Raw genomic sequence first — 21,189 nt, forward strand, 5'->3', positions numbered from 1 at the left:
TGTCTCGCTGAGCCGATTTCGATACCATTGGGCACTGCTCTAGTGTGGGCATTGGTACTTCGGTGTCAACCACTCGACTCTCTCGGCGAAACAGTGAATTAAGCTGAAAAGGCAGATCGAGTGACAGACACACAGGATACCAATACCGTTCTAGCTGTAGTGATACCTAGATTTTTTTTTTCTCTTTTAGGAGTGTATATGGCTACATTATCTCACAGTATTATAACTTTATTACTATTTCTTTTTTAAATATAAACCATAGGAGTATAAAATGGTGATTGAACTGTTTTTTTTTACAATAATGTGACTTGTAGATTTGCAGGGAACATCTGTCGACACTTTCTACTATCCTATCCAAACGGACGGCGTAGCGCAGTACTTGTGGTCCATCGAACAACGGAGAACCAACTGAAGAAGTTAATTTGTACTGATTTTTGAAGTTGGGGAGGGGTTATACCTGGTTTTGCAGTTGAGGGATGCTGTTAGACCAAGGGCAAGATAAGAAGGGAGGTAAAATAGATTATTCCAACACCAATTGTTACTAACTTGCGAAGTTGCGATTTCCAGCCCATATGTAGGAAGCCCACTTCTCGGCCCAATCTGTCGGCGGGCGCACTACTTTGGGCGGGACTCGAGGAGCTCGTGGCCGGCCGAATCCATCGCTTCTAGGAGAGAGGGGACAACAGTACTACAGTAGCCTCCGGATTCCGGAGGCGTAGCACGGAAGCTTCCGATCGCAATGGCGCCCGAATCCGGTCGAGGTTTCGCCTTCGCCGGTGATCGGAGGCGGCGGAGGCCCCTCCGGGAGCCCAGCGCTCTCCGCTCAGCCGCCGCGGCGCGGTCGGATCGGGCTCGCGAGGCTAGGGTTCCGAAACTGCCCTGATACTAGCGAGGAGGTGAGTCCCCGTTGCTTACTCGCCGTCGCGTAATGTCTGGTTCCGTGCTTGGTTAGTTGGTTTCATGGTTTGGTTGGGGTTTTGAGTGTTGGTGCGCTTCTATTGCTTCGATCGTGAGGAGAATTAGCATGCGGAGTGGTTCGGGCCGGCCGGATCGGGCAGGATTAGTGCGGAGGACGCTCCTGTCCCAGTTGCGTCCAAAGTTTCGAGTGACATTGGCTTTCCTGGTGGATTAGTTTCTAGAAGGTGAGAGTTTGGTACATGGATGCACGGTCCCTGTGATTGGAATTAGATTCAAAAGGCATCCCCTATTGTTTTTGAGGTGTTGGAGGAAGTTGTTAGTACTACTGAAGGATGTGTCGTGCTAGAATAGAAAATGTTGGATGAGACCACCGCGATATATCCCTAGCTATTTCTGGTTCCTCTGCTAGTCACGGAACAGTTGTGCGTTGTAACACTATGCTTTTGGCATCCTCAATTTTCCTAGTTGTGGGACAAAGCATAGGCAAATTAGTTATTTCCTCCGTTTCATATTATAAGACTTTCTAGCATTACCCACATTCATATATATGTTAATGAATCTAGACATATATGTGTGCCTAGATTCATTAACATCTATATAAATGTGGGCAATGCTAGAAAGTCTTATAACCTGAAACAGAGGTAGTATTATACATTTGTCTTCGTGCGATGTAGCATTCCTTCTTCTAGTAATCAATGGGGAGTCTGCCTACAGCAAGCTTGAACCCAAGTCTGAAATGTTACATAATACTTCATCCGTTTCACAATGTAAGTCATTCTAGCATTTCCCACATTCATATTGATGTAATATGAATGTGGGAAATGCTAGAATGACTTACATTGTGAAACGGAGGTAGTAGATAATAAGATAAAACATATCGATTTCTGTGGATATTGTTATGAATAAACAACTGTAACATGTATGTGTTGCGATGTTGTTAATTGCCTGTTAAGCACACAATTATGTCAATTGCTTGCCACCTAACCCTAAACTTTCATGAAATCAGTATTGTGAAGGGAGATTTATGACTTAATGTGTTGTTTGCATTGTTGTTAAGTATGCTTTTAGAATTATGAAACTAATTTACTTCTCATGCACAGCTTAATTTTTTATATTCGATACTCCCTCCTTGAATCTGGTCCATGATAGCTTTAGCCTGCTTATTTATTGTGGAATTATATTCTATCAAATGCCGTGCAACAATGCTAGAATAGCTAAGTTTTCTATTTTCTTTCCACAAATTGTAATTGTTCTTGATTGATATTTTTAATTATACTAGCATACAGCATATGGGCAATCATTTCTGATCACTATCCTCAGGGGAATAGCACTACCTAATAAATATTATTATACTATGACCCATATTTTGTTATCTCAATGGGGTTTTGGACTGCACTCAAAATCTCCATGCCTGTATACTAGCTCACCAGGTATAATTAATTTGCATATGTTCTTTTAGTAGCAAATCTGCTTACATTTTCTTCCTGCGGACGTTTATGATGAAGCATGCAAAGTTTCATGTTTGAACATGGTTTGGAATAAGAACACTAAATTTTGGGCATGCTTTAATGATAGTAGTTTCAGAATTTCAAAATTGAGTTGGGTTGGTGAAATTCGAAACGCAAACTGTAATAATATATTAAAATGGAAGAGAGGGTGATAAATAGAGGGGGAGAGAGTACACATTCCGGAATATGGTTCTTCACTTTTCTTACCATATTGTTTTAAATACGGCCAAATATGGAGATGCCCAACTTATGATGCCCACGCATGAGCTTACGCATGTTGTGCGCACAATAATATTGCTTATAAATACAATTTGATTGAGAAATGAGGAACTCTATACCCTCCAAAATTGTTCCAACTTATAGACAAGGCCTGCTTTCCCTGAAATACCTATCTTTTTGCTGATCCAGTTAGTTTGTATTGTTTCCTCAACATGACTTAAACTATTAATGGAATTGCTTAACTTTTAATAGCTTTGGTGAGAGTTTGGCTATGTAGGAATAACATTCTTGGGAACCAGGATTAATTGTTTCTATCTCTGTCGTCACTAGAACGTTTACTTGCACAACACTAGACTATTATTTGTTCCGAGGTGCTTTTCTGTTTATCTTTGTATTCTCTATGTGATGAAGTTTTGCACTCAGGAGATGGATTTGCCATGTCATATGCACTTCAATCATGAATTACACAAAAAGCACCCCATATCAAAACCATGATAATTACACAAAAGTACCCCATCTCAAAACCAAGATTCGTCCAATTATTTTGTTCCTGTATTATTCTTATTTGCACCCTGGTTAAAAAAATAGAACTTAAGTTCCGAGATATATGCTGTTTTCTCTAATATTTTGATTCAGATAACCTTTGTCACCCTTACTAGGATCAGCAACAAATTCATCAATGTATTCGATTTTTACTGCTTTATTTATTGAAAAGCAACTTACCATGAAAAACAACATTTTTTTTCTGATATTTTGATTTAGATGAACCTTTGTCACCTTTACTGTGATCTATTTGCCGTTGCAAACACACCACGGCCCTCACTGTGCCTCCTTGCTTTCTGTAGAAGAAGTAGAATGGATGCCTCACACAATGTGTGGAGGTGAGTTCTCTCACATATATATATAGCTGAGTTACATCAAGAGTCACACTTAATGCTAGTGGTGAGTTACACTAAAAGCTATAAGTTACATAAGACCAAAGGTCTAGAAGATAAACAGCTTGAGGATTAATAAATAATCCCAATACCCACCCGCAGTCATAGCGGGAGGAGCACGAACGCAAAGACTGGACCGAAAATCAGTAAATAACTGAACCGGTAAGCCTTTGGTCATGATGTCCGCGAACTGGTGCGAGGAAGGGACGTAAAGAACACGTACTTGTCCCAAAGCCACCTTTTCACGGACAAAATGGATGTCGATCTCAATATGCTTCGTCCGACAATGATGCACTGGATTGGCTGTCATGTAAACAGCACTCACATTGTCACAATAGACGATAGTAGCCGAAGCAATCGGGACATGAAGTTCTTGGAGCAATTGCCGCAACCAGCAGCACTCGGCGACGGCATGGGCAACCGCACGGTACTCTGCCTCAGCACTGGAACGGGAGACAGTAGTTTGGCGTTTGGAGGACCAAGAAACCAAATTGTCTCCAAGGTAAACACAGTAGCCGGACGTAGAACGACGAGAATTGGGACAACCCGCCCAATCTGCATCGGAGTATGCTGTCAGGGACTGAATCGGGCCGGAGCCGATGTGGAGGCCGATGGAGAGACTGCCCTTCACGTACCAGAGGATACGCTTGACCAAGGCAAGATGAGGCTCTCGCGGATCATGCATGAAGAGGCAGACCTGCTGAACGGCATATGCCAAATCCGGTCGAGTCAGCGTGAGGTACTGTAGGGCACCAGCAATACTCCTGTACGCTGAAGGGTCGGCTACAGGCAGTCCATCTGTGGCTGAGAGCTTGGCATGAGTGTCCACTGGTGTCGAGGTAGAGTGGCACTCGGCCATGCCGGCGCGCTGAAGAAGATCCACGGCGTACTGGCGTTGCGAGAGAAAGAGGCCATCGGGGGAACGCTTCACGGAGATGCCGAGGAAGAAGTGGAGGTCACCAAGGTTTGTCATGGCAAACTCGGAGTGAAGACGGGCCGTAAGCTGCTGAAGTAGTGTCGTGGTCGAAGCGGTGAGGATGATGTCGTCGACGTACAACAGAAGATAGGCAATGCGATCTCCATCTTTGTAAACAAAGAGAGATGTATCGGACGCCGAAGGCATAAATCCCATCTGTCGAATGTACGTGGCGAACCATTGATACCACGCACGGGGAGCCTGCTTCAGGCCATAGAGGGACTTTTGCAACAGACAGACAGCATCAGGAGCAGTAGGATCAACAAACCCAGAGGGTTGCTGACAGTAGACAGTCTCCTTGAGGTGACCATGAAGAAAAGCGTTCTTCACGTCCAGTTGATGAATCGGCCAAGCACGGGAGGCAGCAATGCTGAGAACAACCCGTATTGTGGCCAGCTTGACAACTGGGCTAAATGTTTCGTCGTAGTCGATGCCGTGTTGTTGCGAGTAACCACGGACCACCCAGCGGGCCTTGTAGCGGGCAAGGGAGCCGTCGGAGTGGAACTTGTGCTTGAAGATCCATTTGCCCGTCACAATGTTGGCCCCAGGCGGGCGAGAGACGAGACGCCAAGTGCCATTGTCGACCAACTCCTTGTACTCGTCGGCCATGGCAGCGCGCCAGTTGGGATCAGCCAACGCGCTGTGATAGTTGGCCGGGACAGGAGAGGCGGCGGCGTGTGTAGCGGTGTATGTCAGGCGGTCGACCGGCCGCAGGGAGCCAGTCTGAGAGCGCGTAACTATGGAATGCGGCTGAGGAGCAGCAACCGCATTAGTCACGGCGGTTGAAGATGATGGCGGGACCGTTGTGACAGGCCGACGAGTATAGACGTGGCGGAAGGGTGACACGATGGTGCTGGCCCGGGTGGCACTACCCGGCGGGGTAGCGTCGGCGGAGGAGGTGCCAACCAAGGGGGCACCAGCCGATGGGGCCTCGCTGGCCGCGGTGACTATGCCGGCCGACAAGCGACGGCCGGGGAGGGGTAGATACGGTTGCTCAACCTCCGTGGAGGGAGCCACCGTGAGTGGTCGCGGCTGCTCAACCTCCAAGGAGGGAGCGTCTGCTGGAGAGAGTCCCTGCAGCAAAAAGTCAAAAGACGAGGCAGCAGGGGGAGTGGCCGCAAAAGGAAATCGCGATTCGTCAAACACGACGTGGCGCGAAATGATGATGCGGTGGGTAGAGAGATCCAGACATCGGTATCCCTTGTGGGAGGTCGGGTACCCAAGAAAAACACAAGCCGTCAAGCGAGGGGAAAGCTTATGTGGAGTCATGGCACTCAAATTTGGGTAACAGAGACAGCCAAATACCCGAAGGTGGGAGAAGTCTGGAATAGTGCGATGAAGAAGCTGAAAAGGCAGTGATTGGTGGATGGAAGAGGAGGGTCTCCGATTGAGAAGGTATGTGGCAGTGGCGAGAGCCTCAGCCCAGTAGGACGGAGGCATGGAAGCCTGAATAAGGAGGGTGCGTATGGAGTTGTTGATGGTGCGGAGCATTCGTTCGGCTTTACCATTTTGAGGGGAAGTGTAAGGGCAGGATAGTCGGAGCTGGGTGCCGCGACTAGCGAGAAAGGTAGTGGTGGCGGTGTTGACGAACTCTCTGCCGTTATCAGCTTGAAAAGATTTTAGTGGCAGACCAAACTGGGTGGAAACATACTCGACAAACTCAACAATATGACGATGAACATCAGATTTTAGTCGGAGCGGAAAGGTCCAACAGAAATGACTGAAATCATCAAGCACCACTAAGTAATATTTAAAGCCTGAAGTACTCATCACCGGAGAAGTCCACACATCGCAATGGACAAGCTCAAAAGGCACGGAAGTGCGAGAGGATGACTTATCAAACGGTAATCTGGTATGTTTGCCTAATTGACACGCATGACATAAGGACATGTCTATTTTATTACAGGAAATGGAAGCTATATTTCGAAGACCGTGGATGGCGGCAGGATCAGGATGACCGAGACGACGATGCCAAAGCGTGGAGGAAGTGGCGAGAAGGCCGTGGGCAGCACTGGAGGGAGTGGCAGCTGGAAGGGTGTAGAGTTCCCCGCGGTTATTGCAGCGAAGAATCACGCGCCGGGTCTGAAGGTCCTTAACAGAGAAACCAAATTCATCAAACTCAATGGAACATTTATTGTCGCGGGTAAACTGACGAACTGAAAGTAAATTACAAACTAGGGAAGGGGCGACAAGGATGTTATTGAGTGCAAATTTTGTGGTTCCTATGGGAAGGAATGAAGTGCCACGACAAATAACAGGGATAGTGTGACCATTTCCAACAGTAATAAAAGTGTGGGAATTAGGCAAGCGAGTAACGAGGATACCATCAGTGGAGGACATGTGAGATGTCGCGCCGGTGTCCAAAACCCAGTTGTTTGGACTTTGGAAGGCCGGGCATGGGGCGCCAGGCCAGATGCTGGGCCAGCGCTGATTGTTGGGCCGGCCAGGGGTTAAAGCAAACCCAAGGCCCGGCCGGCCTCCAGCCAGGGTTTGCTACCCCCTGGTTGCCGCCGCCACCACCAGGGAGAGCGCCGCCGCCGCCCGTGGAGAAGCCGGGACGAGCGCCGCCACCTCCTGTGCCCCCTGTCCACTCCAATATTCCACGCTTGAGACTTGAGGGGGTCTCGCGTGAGGGGGAGTGTTGGAGTGTATAAAGTGAATTGCCCACCTTTCCCTATCAGCTTAGGCTTTTAGGTGTAACTGGCCGGTGCATGCAACTTAACATGGTATCAGAGCTTAGGCTCTTACCTTCTTCTCCGCTGCTCTAGCCTTCTCCACCATGTCGACTGAATCTACTCAGTCCTCCACCTCCTCGGCTTCCAGTGGTGGATCTTCTTCCACCAATAACGAGTTCCTTCACCCCTATGCCACCGTGCTGTCAAATCACATGTCCCCATCACTCTAGAAAACACACTTAATGCTAGTGGTGAGTTACACTAAAAGCTATAAGTTACATAAGACCAAAGGTCTAGAAGATAAACAGCTTGAGGATTAATAAATAATCCTAATACTTTCCACAGTTTTTCATACAGTCATCGCCTCCCGCCTCGAGTGTCGCTGCATGAGTCTGGCAGTCCACTTTAATTGCCACTGCCATCCATCAACTCATGTTTAATGCACTGGGTATTTTCTCAAAACAATGCCTTGCTAAAACTAAGAGCCACACATTGACAACAATTGTTGGTTTTGTTATGCTAGAGGGATCATGCAGAATGCCAATAGCTTATAAATCACCTCTACTTCAAAATGTTCAAGAACGATGTTCTAAGTTTGATGATACTATGATAAGGTATCATGGTTTTTTTTAAAAAAAACCCTATTCTAAGTGTGTTCAATATATTGGCTAAACGTGCTTCTGCACCAGCATGATTATTGCAATAGTTGAGTTTTTCATTGAAGACCTTTCGTGTTCGTGGAGAAAATATGTTTTCCAGTGAAGCAAATATTTCTAATTTTATGTATAAAACTTTTAAAATATAAATTATCAAACCCCTTTGGAAGCTAAAATTAAATCGTTATGCCTTTAGGTTTAAGGTGCTGAGTTCTGACTGGCAAGCTTATTTGCTTGCCTATTCTATCACCTAAGAGTGATCAGTGAGGTGTTTCTTCTTCCTCATGGGCTTTCCTCTCTTTCTCTTGTTCCCTTTTGTTTTCTTGGACGTCAGCCAAGTGCACTGTGCCATGGGCAATTTGGCCATACTGAAAAGTATAATGGAGGTTAACGGTGAGGAGGTGATGGAATTGACATGGAGGGGACCACACATTTCTTAGGAACATGGAAGGGATTGAGTAAAACTCGAGAGCATGCTAGAAATTTTCCCATTTTATTTCATGAGTTCAGGATGGAAGGAATAATACATGAAAATTAGGACTTTAGGGCTTGGGAATTGTATGTTTAGTTTAGTGCATTAGATGAAGGTCCTGTGCACTACGAAACTCCAGTTCTTTTGCTTAATAAATTATGCTATTCTGTCCTATAGCTCTCTTTGTACCTATTTGCAGTCAACTCATTGTTAGTGTGATCGAATATATCGAGTTTACCTCTTCCTTATGTGACATTCTATATAGAGGGTTCACTTTTGGGTTAAAAGTCAACAGTGACGAAGAAAGGTAGGAAAGTTTCTCATGTGCTCTTTTCTAGATTATTTAAAGTTAACAGACTGCTTCTTCACAGGATAGATTCTCTATCTTTTAAAAGGTTTAATTTTATATTTCAAGCTACATGAGCATGCACCTTTGCCATTAGTGTAATCAGTTATCAAAACCCAACAAGCAAAAGCAATGAAAAGGAAATTCTTTCTGCATTGTTGGTGGCTCTGGCTCCTTAGTTTACAGTTTAGATACCCCAAGACTTTCACTTTTCCTAGTGGTTTAGTTCCACATCATTGTGATGGATCATAAAATATGATTGTGTGCTCCTTGCTTCATTAACACAAGTTACGATGATGAGTGCTTTGCTTTCATGTATCTGTTTTCTTGAAGAAACATATAGCTTTGTACTGAGCTTTTCTGTTGCTGACTGATCATGATCAGACCACTGGTTCTTTGGTAGTTTTTTTTACTTGTCTTGATTCTTGAAGAAACGACAGAAGTTTACAGCTTTTAATACATTTAGGGCCATAGTAAACTACAGAATAAAAGCTCAGTGATGGCAACCTCCAGGCTAACTTTGTACTCTTTTCTTATGGATAGTATTTTGTAGGAAGCTCATATGTACAAATACAGGTATCCAATGATTTTGGTGTCTCACCTTCCATCGTTGGTGCTGGACAGCAGACCACTTGCCTTTCGTTGGAAGTTCATATGTACAAATACTGCTTATATACTGAATGATTTCAGTGGCTCACCTCCCATCATCAGTGCTAGATAGCGGACCCTTGCATGAAGAGGCTGCCTAATCGAGGAAACTGTCTTCTCTGACCAGACCTTAGAAACCATCGGCCACATCTTAGTCTTTCCCGGAATCCCTGCAGGTTCGGTGGTTAATTCTAAGTGCCTTTAACCTGAGTACAGACAAGCTGCTTCTCAAGCAGTTAGAACAATTTTGAGGTTGGCGGCTCTTGGCGAGAGGTAGATTCTGAAGCATCTGCAGCTCGGCTTTGATACCATTGAGTGGTGACTTGGATGATTTAGGAGAGAAATACTTCAACCAACTCAGCAAGCCCTGGTGCCAACTATCTATGCGGAGGAAGCGGCATTGTAGGTTGACAGGAGCAACAATCCAGGAGTTTACCTAGTGGTGTTTCTTTTTCCTGGTCTAAAAAAAATGTGAGACTTTCAGTTTGGATTATCTTCTTCCCTTTTTTCCCCCTTTTTCTTGGTTGATCTTCATCCAGTTGGTTGTTTTCTCTAAACTCAAGTTCCTTAATACATGCACAAATACCCAATATTTTGTGTATACCATAAAAAATAATTGATCTGCTGTTCCAAAAATTATTATCACTTATTACGTCAATAGTGTATGTGATTTGTTTTGTAAACCTCAAGCAATGATACTCTTTTATTGTTGATTATTTCCCCCCATTTTTTGTACCATCCATTGATCCATTATTTGTATGCATTGATTACCTTTTCCCCTTCGCAGCATTTAAATTAATCCGTTATGCTGCCTACTGTCAATATGCCCTCATTTGATGCAGGTTTATCTGTTAAGCATTACTAATAGAAACATCATGTGGCAGTTTCTTGGGGATGCCCTTCTGTGATGCTATGAAGATTTGCAGCCCCTGGCCATTGAAGTGATTTTTTTTTCCACATATGTCAGACTTATTTTGGAAGCTCTTGCATTAAGAGAGTGGCAAATGGCCAAATGCTCACTCAATTCATGCTCAAATTACTGAAGGTATCAAGCTGTGAGGTATGGTTTCCATCATTTTTATTTGTTAATTTCAGGGATCCCTCTAACTGGTGGTTTGGTACTTATCATAATCTTTAGGCAGTATCTATTTCATATACTCATATTGATGATACTTATTGCACAATTGTACATTAAGTACATATTTATGTGTTAGTATCAACTATCAACTCCTGTCCCAAAAAAAAAACTGAACCTCATAGGCTCAGACGTCAGTGCAGTACCCTTTTTTCTCTAATACCAGGATGTGCACAATATGGCTACAAATACGGATGTTTAGAGCAATAATATAGTCTAAATATGTGAACGACCCCTAGCACCATATTTTACTGCAAAAATAGCGTTAGGCAGCATTTTAACATCCATGGACTGTAAAATATTCAGGCAACCATAACACGTTGGACACCCAGTAACATGTACACACTACAGTTATGTACCTCATTTCTTCAGAGGGAAGGATGTCTCTGTCAGATCGACAAGGCCATCGCGCTAGTGGGTTCCAAAACTCTCTGGGACTCTAGAAAAAAAAAGGGTAAATGTATGCCGGTCGTCCATGCTACCATCTGCACAAAATTTTCTATTGTCTCACCCTTTTTTTTGGAACATTATTGTCTCACCTTGACCTCTTATTGGGAAGTATATACTTACTCCAAGTCATGTCATGTAGTACTAACTGCAAGAATGCTGGGTATGAGACTTGGGTCCATGACATGTGAAAGGACTGTATACTGTTAGAGAAAGGGTAGATTGGAACTGTTCCTTCACTGAAATAAAGGCAATGGCATTCTTGGAGTGCTGTGACTGCAAGAATCCTGAAAAGTGATGGTTCAAGAGATCGCTATGTACGGTAGTGGTGTGGCTAAAGAGGAATCCAGTGGGAATCCAGGAGGAAGTATACTGGGAGAAATGGCAGGCACGAGCTGCATCTCAGATCCTCCATCATTGGAAGATGGATCCTTGTAACATGTGCTGAGTGTGCAGTAGCAGTGATTTGGGTCTGATTGGCACAATGGCAGGCAGTTGCTGTTCTCTATGGCACAAAGGCCACAATTCGCTTGCACCCACTGAGGAAGCTAGTTGTTGGATTTCCCTTTTTCTGGTGCCCCACAACAGGTGAGATGTTTGGTTTCCTAGGGTTTTGTTAGAGCTGTTGATGTTTGTTTAGGCTTCATCTCTTCCCACATAGTGTAGGAAATGTGTGCGGTCTGCATGTTGATAACAGTAGAATTTCAGAAATCAGGTGAAAATGATTCTATTTTGTGTTGCTACTTGCTACGTTGCCGCACCGATCACGCCACACCAGTGCTACCACCATAAGAATTGCTGCAGCATTTGTCTTAGTCCTGCTGCACACCTGGACCTTTTTGTAGGTTCTCATCTTACCTTTATAGCTGTGATCAACCTCTGTGGCTCTGTGACCTGCTACAGAAAATACTTTTCTTGACCCCTGTAACTTCCATTCTCGTGTTACCCGCCGCCCATATTGTCTGTGCTCCAATTACAGAGCTGGGTAGTGGGTACGCTACATAAAGTCCGGTAAGGTGTAAAGAAAAATAGCAGAAGGCTAAGGCAGTGAGAGGTTGAGGATACCTTTTTTAATGGAATTCTATACTTACTGGAAATAGTCATATCTGCATCATTGCAATTAGATTCTTCCTGTTCTTGGCAAATTTATGTTCATTCTCAGTAGAACTTGGAATCATTTTAAGTGCAGTGCCAATTCTAGGCATCCTTATTTGTTTGCTCGGAGTTGACTCTCAAATTGTTAGGCCCTACCATGGAGAGATGTTGGGGACAGCACTATTTTTTATGTAGGGATCTTCCCTACAATGAAAGGAAAAATGGAAATTAGGTAGAAGTGTACAATGCTTGGTCGGTTTATAGAGATAATTTGTCTGCTGCAGTGCCACGATGATGGGTTCAGCATGAAGTGCTGACGGCTGGCATCTGTTTATGCCTAATAATTCCTCTGAATGGGCATTGTGATAGAAGCAAGATGCTCCATGAACAATCATTGGAAAGTTCAAGTCCAAAATTTCTGATCTGCCGAGGCCCCAGTAAGCGTCCTGATTCAAAGAATCTTTCTTAAATCCTAATTCATCCTATTCTGGAGATTTTTGTGGTGCTAAACACTGACGAAGTTCTATTTGTCTCCAGAAAACTGCTCGGTGATTATGCTCCATGGATGCTTCAAGGAGAGATTTTGCAGGTGAACAGTCTAGCTTAAAGAATAGCACGTATAGCTTCAGTTGCATACTTACCTGTAGGCTTCTGAGCATTATTCCTTTTTAAACTGGGTTTGCTCACTGCTGGGAGAGAATAAATCATGGCACGCGAAGTAACCTATCGCAGTTGCTTTTGTTAATCTATGCACTTCACTTCTTTTTAGAAATCTTGCTTTAGTTAACATAGCTTTAACAATTGAAGAAACGATGACTACGTACTTAATTCCTCGTCTAAAAAAAGTGTCGTCTCATGATGATCTATCTTGCTCAGGATTACGCGGTCATGCACAGTTCATTGATTAAACTATGTCACTCACTACTCACTGCTAATAGGCTCTGATGTCCTATGCATGTTCCAGTTTATTCAGGGCTTGCCACACGTCCATCCAGTATCTACGTAACCCTTAATTGGTACACACTTGTTTATATTATTTTTAAATGAGCGTACTTGATCTCAGTTAAATTATGAGGCTACTTACATGGGGGTATATAGTGGAAAGGAGCCAGCTAAGCTGTAGGCATGCATTCAAAAGCTGGGCATACAAACTATAGACGAGAGCCACCCTCGAGAACTTCCTCTCTTCTTCCGTTCATCCTTTTCCCTCTAGCTATTCTGTACTTAAACAACAATAGCAGTCCCGCTAGATTGCTCCACCAACCTCCTCAACACATCCAGGATTCTTATATATCATTCACTTCTTCACCAAGTCTTCTGGCGATACACAACATATCTGTTAGATCCTTTTCTGCCGTGCATGTGTTCATGTACAACAACGTCGAGATTGAAGCCAACACAGCCATGCACTACTAGCTAGATCGAGCAAACACCATTTGAAAGCCAATATACCTGCATGGACCCTTGGAGTGAAATTGAGGGCAAGAGAGCCCATGATCCTATCTTCCAAAACTACTTCAGCCAAAACTGCCGCCAATCTGTTGATGGTTTCTGCAAGAAGAGGAGCGCAGATGCTGCCGTCGCTCGCGCCGAGCGATGCATCCGGGTTCTGGGGCCAATCATCGTGGGTGCTGGACCATCAGGGCTCGCTGTTGCTGCATGTCTCAAGGAGAAGGGAGTTGACAGTCTTGTTCTCGAGCGCTCCAACTGCATAGCTTCCCTTTGGCAGCTGAAGACATACGATCGTCTCAGCCTTCATCTTCCTCGCCAATTCTGTGAGCTTCCCCTCATGCCTTTTCCTGCCTACTACCCTATTTATCCCTCAAAGCAGCAGTTTGTAGCCTACCTGGAGAGCTACGCTGCAAGGTTTGGGATCTGCCCCACGTACAACCGGACGGTGGTGTGTGCAGAATATGATGAGCAGCTTCAGTTATGGCGGGTGAGGACACGGGCCACCGGCATAATGGGAGAGGAGGTCGAGTATGTGTCTCGGTGGTTGGTTGTGGCCACCGGTGAGAACGCCGAGGTTGTGCTGCCAGAGATTGATGGCCTAGACGACTTCAAGGGAACTGTTATGCACACCAGTTCATATAAAAGTGGCGGTGCATTTGCTGGGAAGCGTGTTCTCGTTGTTGGGAGTGGCAACTCCGGCATGGAGGTGTGCCTAGACCTCTGCAACCACAATGCAAATCCCCATATTGTAGTAAGAGACGCTGTACGTGACTTCTCTCCTCTCTTCTTTATCAGTTCTTTTGTCAATGTTATTGAGTAGTATTACTTAACCGTAAGTGTTCTATAACTTTTATTAGTTTCCTACTCTGAAGCCTAAGCCCTATAAGAATTGATAGTAATAGGCTGTAATGATAGGAGGTGGTGCCCCTGGGTTCCTGTTTTAGGTTATAATTCTCGGAGTGCTTGTTTTGTTTATGTCGGATGTCAGCGGCTCGAGTGTGCTTGCTCATGAACATGGTGTCTGAAATCATTAGCATGAACCAAACCAATATTTTTCAAGGCCCATTTGGTTCTTTGCACCTGCAGCACACTTGCCATTAATTTATGTATAGGTTCAGGGTTAAGAGCAAGCTGTCACTTGAGGAAAGGAGAGATTCTTGAAACGGAAGGCTTCTCTGGCTGCTGTTCGGTCGTTCTTTCTCGGGATTCATTCCCACGCGTGTGTACTCGCAGCTTTTCTGGCCATCTCTGCGTGACTGCGTCCTTCATGTCCATTTTCTTTTGGTTCTTTGATTAGTGTTCTGCTTGTAGTTTTCTTGTCCCAAGGATAGTGCAAAGAGCTTTGTCATCTATACTCCATGGAAAAATAATTATCTGTGAACATTAGCCATGCATGGGTCCCCATCACCACCACGAGAGCATAGCATAAGTCTGTCACTTAAAAAGAAACATTAACAAAATGGCTTGAGAACCTACCTTTCATGACTAGGTGCATTCCTTTCTCACAGCTCTTTCATCTTTCGAAGAGCTTGGCGAGGTTAAAAAAATGCTACCGGGGTTTTTTGCATACTATATTATGTTGTAGATAAGGGAATAAGTTTGGTCCAGGGTGTGTGTTTCAAATGGGTCATGTTGCTTCTTGTAGGTTGTAGCATGCGGAAAGCAGGCCTTGCAAAACAGAGATTTATTCTGAATAATTTTTATGTTCCAATCATTAGTCCAAGTGTTCCATTGCCTTTTTGTTGAGCGCTAACTAAGATTTTATTCATCATTGGCAGGTACACATCTTGCCCAGGGAGATGCTGGGTCAGTCCACCTTTGGGCTGTCAATGTGGCTGCTCAAGTGGCTCCCAGTCCACGTGGTGGACCGAATTCTACTGCTCATAGCTCGGACCATGCTTGGGGATACTGCTCAGCTTGGGCTAAAACGTCCTACCATCGGTCCTCTCGAGCTCAAGTCACTCTCAGGGAAGACCCCAGTTCTTGACGTCGGCACATTTGCAAAGATTAAGTCTGGTGACATCAAGGTTTGTTTCACTATAACTGAAGTACAAATCAGCATGAAAATGATTGTTCAATAGAGAGAATACATTGATCTACTATCATTAGTCAACTGACCTGTAACTTCTTTTTTCTGTCCAAATGATTGAACTGTACAGGTACGGCCGGCCATAAAACAAATATCAGGGAGACAGGTAGAGTTCATGGACACAAGGTTGGAGGAGTTTGATGTCATTGTGCTTGCCACCGGCTACAAGAGCAACGTTCCCTTCTGGTTAAAGGTACGATTACCCTTTTATGGATCATAGTTGCGTGACTGTAAAAAATTTCTCCCTTCATTTATAGAAGTATATTTTCTAGATGATAGAAGTAAATCCGTTTGCAAACTGGTAAACTCCGTGCATCATCTTCGTCCTGATCTCTAAATCAAATGGGGGTTTGCTTTGAAATTGGCAGGACCGGGAGTTGTTTTCCGAAAAGGATGGGTTGCCAAGGAAGGCATTTCCAAACGGTTGGAAGGGTGAGAACGGGCTCTACTCGGTCGGGTTCACCCGGCGCGGGCTGATGGGAACATCGGTGGATGCTCGGAGAATTGCTCACGACATTGAGCAGCAATGGAAGGCCAGAGGGAAGCACCCGGGCGTGTTGCTCTAGCTCCCCGTCCCCTCGTTCGCCACGGTTACGGGAGGCGTGTTCATCGGTCATGCATAAGCTTGTGAATACTAGCTAGTAGGTTTGGTGGTGATACGGTGATATTCTGCCGACTTCAACAACGGTGCGCTTGTTGTGGCCCAAAGGGTGTAATTGCGTGCGCCTGCTGCATGCTGCGTTGGTTCATTTTGATGCTTGTATAGGGTATTGTATTGTCAAGTTTTGTGCCTCCGTTTGCGTTTGATGACTAACCATCCTATGGGCTGCTCTGTATCATCCTCGGTGGAGTAATACTGAAGTGCCCATGTTCGACAATGGAGCTCTGTTTGGCCTCGACTGATCATCAATGAGTCAAGCTTGTTTTTTTCCTATCTGTCGCGTTTACATCGTCTCGATTAATTGTCACGGCTATTTTCATCGTTTGCCAAGCACAAGCAGCTGAAAGCTTCATTTCTAGGTACTGTATTCCGATCGAGATTCCTTCAAACAGTCATGGTTAGTGTCGTGGCCGATAGCTAAGCATATGGTATACACTTAATCGGTAGTTTGCTCAATCAAAGTGACTTTCGGCTTTGAACTTTTATGTGCATGAGAGAGGTCCCTCCTATGCTCTAGGCGGCTAGGCCTCAATAAAGTACGAGATCGGCTACCTACTGGGAATCCGTTTTCCTTTTGGCAACCACATGCATCAAAGTTGGGCAGCAGTTTTGGGTGTGCCATGGGCAAAATGACAGTTTGGCCCTGTCAATGGAACGGACTGGGCACAGAACATTAGGCCCCACAGAAGTCACTTAGGGGGATGATCAAGGGTAATTTTGGAGAGACAACGGGAATTTTCCAGGGATTTCCTTTCGCTGTGGACAAGACAGCATGCGACATACTCCCACCACCATTATAAATGCAGCCATAAATTTTTATGCTCAACGTTTGACTGTCCGTCTTATTTAAAAAAATTATAAAAAATTTTAAAATTTAAGTTACATATAAAGTACTATTTATATTTTATCATCTAATAATAATAAAAATGATGTTTAAAGGTGGGTATAGAAACCTATAGCTGTGCTTATTATAGGACGGAGGGACTAGCAAGGAGTATCTCTCGCCTGTGGAAATCTTTACTGCGGCCGTGTGGCCCTCCTTTTCCATTTGGCCTTGCTTGCCCTGATTCCTGAATCTGAACACCTGAGATGCTTACGTTTCGTTTTGTGAGTATCGGTCGAGCTCATGGGTTCCCTGCATCAGGGTTGGAAGCTTGGAGCCAGGTGTTACGTGGAGGCCGGGCAACCAAGGAGCCCTTGTTGAAGCTTTTACGGGATTTTTCATAATGAAAAATTGCGCTTGTCGGTGTTGAAAATATATATCATAATGAAAATTGCGCTTGTCGGTGATAAATAAAACTACTTGTCCGTGTAAATTATTTTTAGCCTTTATTGAAATTACTTTTATGAGTAAGAAGTAATTTAATAAAATCTAAAAGTAATTTAGATATATTAAAAAACTAATCTGTATTTTTTTCATAAAAATATAATCATGTGAGATCTTGTTATAAGAATGTAATTGTTATGAATCCAATGGTATAATCAGATAGTAAATTGAATAAGTAATCTAAGAGAAAATTCTATAAGAAGAAAAAATGCATGTACTTTTGGGTGTACGGTCTTATATCTAGTAGCAACTGGATATGAGATTAATGTCGCTGGTTATGACAATCCAGCGCACGGTCTCGTCGTAGTAACGTCCACATATATATATATATATATATATATATATATATATATATATATATATATATATATATATATATATATATATATATATATGTATGTATGTATGTATGTATGTATGTATGTATGTATGTATGTATGTATGTATGTATATATGTATGTATGTATGTATGTATATATGTATGTATGTAATCATATCAAAGAAACGGCAGTAACTACTGTAAAAGAAAAATGGTGCAGTGTTTGGATTTTCCAAATTATTAATCCCATGATTTGCCAAAAATGGATGAGTTGCTAAACACGCGTCAAGCAATGAGCAGTTGGAGAATGAAAGGCATGTGCACGCTTATAATAATTAAGATAATATAGATGAGATCTACGACGGACTGTAGATAAAGCAGTAAGATATGTGAGGCCTGAAGCACTGAAATTTCTTAATGCATGGTACAGTGCAGGAACATGCAGCTGTTGCATGGGCGACTTCCTTCCAGGCACGTAGAGCTAGCTGCTGCTGGATTTGACTCCACCTCCATGTTACACGACAAGATGAGTGGATAACAACACTTGCAAATGTGCCGCGAATATCACGGTCATGTTCGACAGACACCGGTCAGCCTCCTCTCTGGAATGTCTGGCCGACCTCTCTCTATCTGGCTACAGCCAAAGCGAACTCTACGGTCTATAGCTGACGCAAACCATATCGGTTATGGGAGATTACACCCACTGCACAGCATATACGTCCATGCTCCCGGCCAAAGGGAACAGAACGAACGAGAGAGTGGCCATTGTAGCATCCCATGTAGTAGCAATAATGGCCGCCTTTGCGATCAAGTTGCAGTAGCCTAATTAGGTTAGAGAATCTCTGGTCGATGTTACAAGTAAGCTAGCCATCAGTCCATCATGATCGTGGGGTCCTGGACCATTATCGATCGCGGTGGCTGCGCGCGAAGATTAATGAATTGTACGTATTGTACCAATTGGTTTCTCCTGGCAAAAACATATATTCGATCGCTCTCTTGTCATCCTAACTTCCCTGAGGCATATCTCTGCATGCAGCGCCTGACGGCGCCGACTGATCACCCATGTTGTTCCACAGTGGCCGGACTCGATCGATCAAGCCGTATCGTATCCATCTCCATCGCCAGATAGCATGGCAGCCGTCCGCATATACGCTGGATCCAGTAGGATCAAACAAAGCTAGAGATAGGTACTAGCTAGCTACGAATTAGGTCGGATGGCGCCTATAGCTCGCGCCAAAAAGGAGTGGACGTGGTATAGCCGCGCCGCGCCGCGCCCGGCCGGCGCGCGCGCACGCACATGCCCCAACAAAAGCGGATCGGCGTACGTGTGTGCCGATCGATCGCGCGCGCCGGCCGGAGCAATCCTGGCACATGCGCGCACGCTGTGCTCGCACCACGTATGCATGACGCATACGTACGTACGCGCGCGTGCAGCTGGGGATGCATGGGCGCACGCGAGTGCGCGCGCCGGCCGCGCTAGCCCATCACAACGGCCTTATCGCCGTCGTCTCCATCGCGTACTCCTCCCGACGAGACAGCTAGCCTAGCATATGCACATGCACCGCCGTTGGCGCGCGCGGCCGGCGCGCACATCTCCCAGGTCCCTGGAGGGGCAGGCAAAAGTAGCCGGCTTTTCGTCTTTTCGGTGTGCACGACCCCCTGCATGCGCTCCTGCAGCTTTCGCGGCACGGGGCGGGGCAGTGCATTCTCGGCATCAAGCGATTCGGTTCTACTCTGCCTAGGCCACGGTGAACGGCTGACAGGAACCCAGCCCGGTGCATTTGCATTTGCATTTGCAAAGTGGGATGAATGCATGCGTGCCGCCTCATGGGGCTTTCGATCTACTGAAAGGCAACGCCTCCGAGGGATTCATTACATGCGGAAGGCTGTGGGTGCAAGTTGCCCTTTTGCTTAGGGGAATATGCACAAGAGATTCTTCTAGCTAGTCATGTCAATGGGGGTAGACGGGTAGTACACTGGTACTACTGGACTACTGAGTGCGCTCTGGTGGTTTCGCTGGCTACCGGCCGCTAGCTACCATTTGCTTCTCGTCTTTTGATCTGTTGCCAAAAGGCGAGGATAGTGTGTTACCATAAATGATCAAAGGCGTGGAAAGGTCAATGCTAACTAAGCAGGCTGTCTGTGCTAATCTAGATAGGTTTAGCTTTTGGCATCTCTCCGCCCCAATCACCTCACCTCCCTCGAGTTGCGCCCTAATGTGGGGCTTGCATCTAGTACGTAGTACTAATAGAGTACTCGCATAGAGCATTAGTGCTAAGGAAATGCTCTTTCGAGTATGGGGTTGTTTTTTTATCAAACTGTCAATCATATTTGAATGATCATGATTGCTCCGAGATTTGTACCGCACTTCTACCCCCATGCATGCATCCTTCCTCCCACGCTTGATCCGTGCGCCCTCGTCTCCTCGTTCGACACCTCCTCCAAGCCACTCCCACTCCCGCGAGACCCACTACTCTCTCTTCATGTGCCACTTCCGATATCACACAAGTCACATACACATCGATATCGCCTCCCCGCTGCCTACCCTTCTTCCTTCGTTGCGACTCCGACTATGACATTACCATACTCTTTTCTATCCATCATCTCCGTCGCGGCAAACCTCTACCATTATTATGGCCTGGCTATACCATCCAAACTCAACGCCTGAGACCTCTCTCTCCTAAACATTGTCATTTCTCTACCATCTCATGTCTCGCGACCTAGCTAGTTTTTGATGTCTGTTATTGATGGGGTTAAATACCGTTAAAAGCAATTCTACGTAGCTTATCTGTGATGCTATAGCTTTAGAGCTCGACTGTGAGTCGAAGAGAGACGACAGAGGTGAAAGAGGATTAATATGAATAATCCAACAGCTAGCCAGTATTATATTTTAGTTGACTGATGTTTTCAGTGGAAAATGATATATAAAAGATCATTGTAGTACTTATTTGCTAAGATTGGAGAGTTTGGGACAGTGTGATCATGTCCCTTCAGGCTCCTTGGAAGGCCGCCGGCTAACCTTTTGTCTGCTCGTTCCTGGGGCACATCCACCACCGGTCGTGCCAGTACCCTGCAGGAGTATCTACTAATGCGTTGTAGAATCTATGCCTGAAATAAGACGGTGCATCTTGCATGCATGCTTGCATCCACTACTTCTAGTCTCATTTATTATACATATATCCTTATTAGTTGTACTGCCTCCATCAGGTGGGGAAAAAAATTGTCTGCGGCAGTGCTGCACGACACCACCCGTGCGACACCGAGCAGACTAGTGACGCGTGTCCAATATTCCTAGTGCAGCCGAGTCTAGC

At 44.9% G+C, this 21,189-nt stretch overlaps 1 protein-coding gene across 4 annotated transcripts; it reads left to right on the plus strand.

Moving 5' to 3' along the window:
• The first annotated feature begins 674 nt into the window (after positions 1 to 674).
• Positions 675 to 16,596, plus strand: LOC127781480 (indole-3-pyruvate monooxygenase YUCCA2-like). Of its 4 annotated transcripts, none has more exons than XM_052308460.1 (7): positions 675 to 896; positions 10,238 to 12,467; positions 12,568 to 12,619; positions 12,995 to 14,245; positions 15,261 to 15,509; positions 15,642 to 15,764; positions 15,940 to 16,596. In XM_052308460.1, exons 4-7 carry the CDS (start codon positions 13,487 to 13,489, stop codon positions 16,135 to 16,137), a joined length of 1,329 nt encoding a protein of 442 aa, XP_052164420.1. In that variant the 5' UTR covers positions 675 to 896; positions 10,238 to 12,467; positions 12,568 to 12,619; positions 12,995 to 13,486; the 3' UTR covers positions 16,138 to 16,596. The 4 variants fall into 4 exon arrangements, with proteins under 4 accessions (XP_052164420.1, XP_052164413.1, XP_052164401.1 ...); XM_052308453.1 differs by having other exon boundaries at positions 10,238 to 11,523; positions 12,315 to 12,467; positions 12,568 to 14,245; XM_052308441.1 differs by having other exon boundaries at positions 10,238 to 10,413; positions 11,078 to 12,467; positions 12,568 to 14,245.
• Positions 16,597 to 21,189: the final 4,593 nt, after the last annotated feature.

This window comes from Oryza glaberrima, chromosome 1 (genome assembly GCF_000147395.1).
Source record: "Oryza glaberrima chromosome 1, OglaRS2, whole genome shotgun sequence".
NCBI classification, from domain to species: Eukaryota; Viridiplantae; Streptophyta; class Magnoliopsida; order Poales; family Poaceae; genus Oryza; species Oryza glaberrima.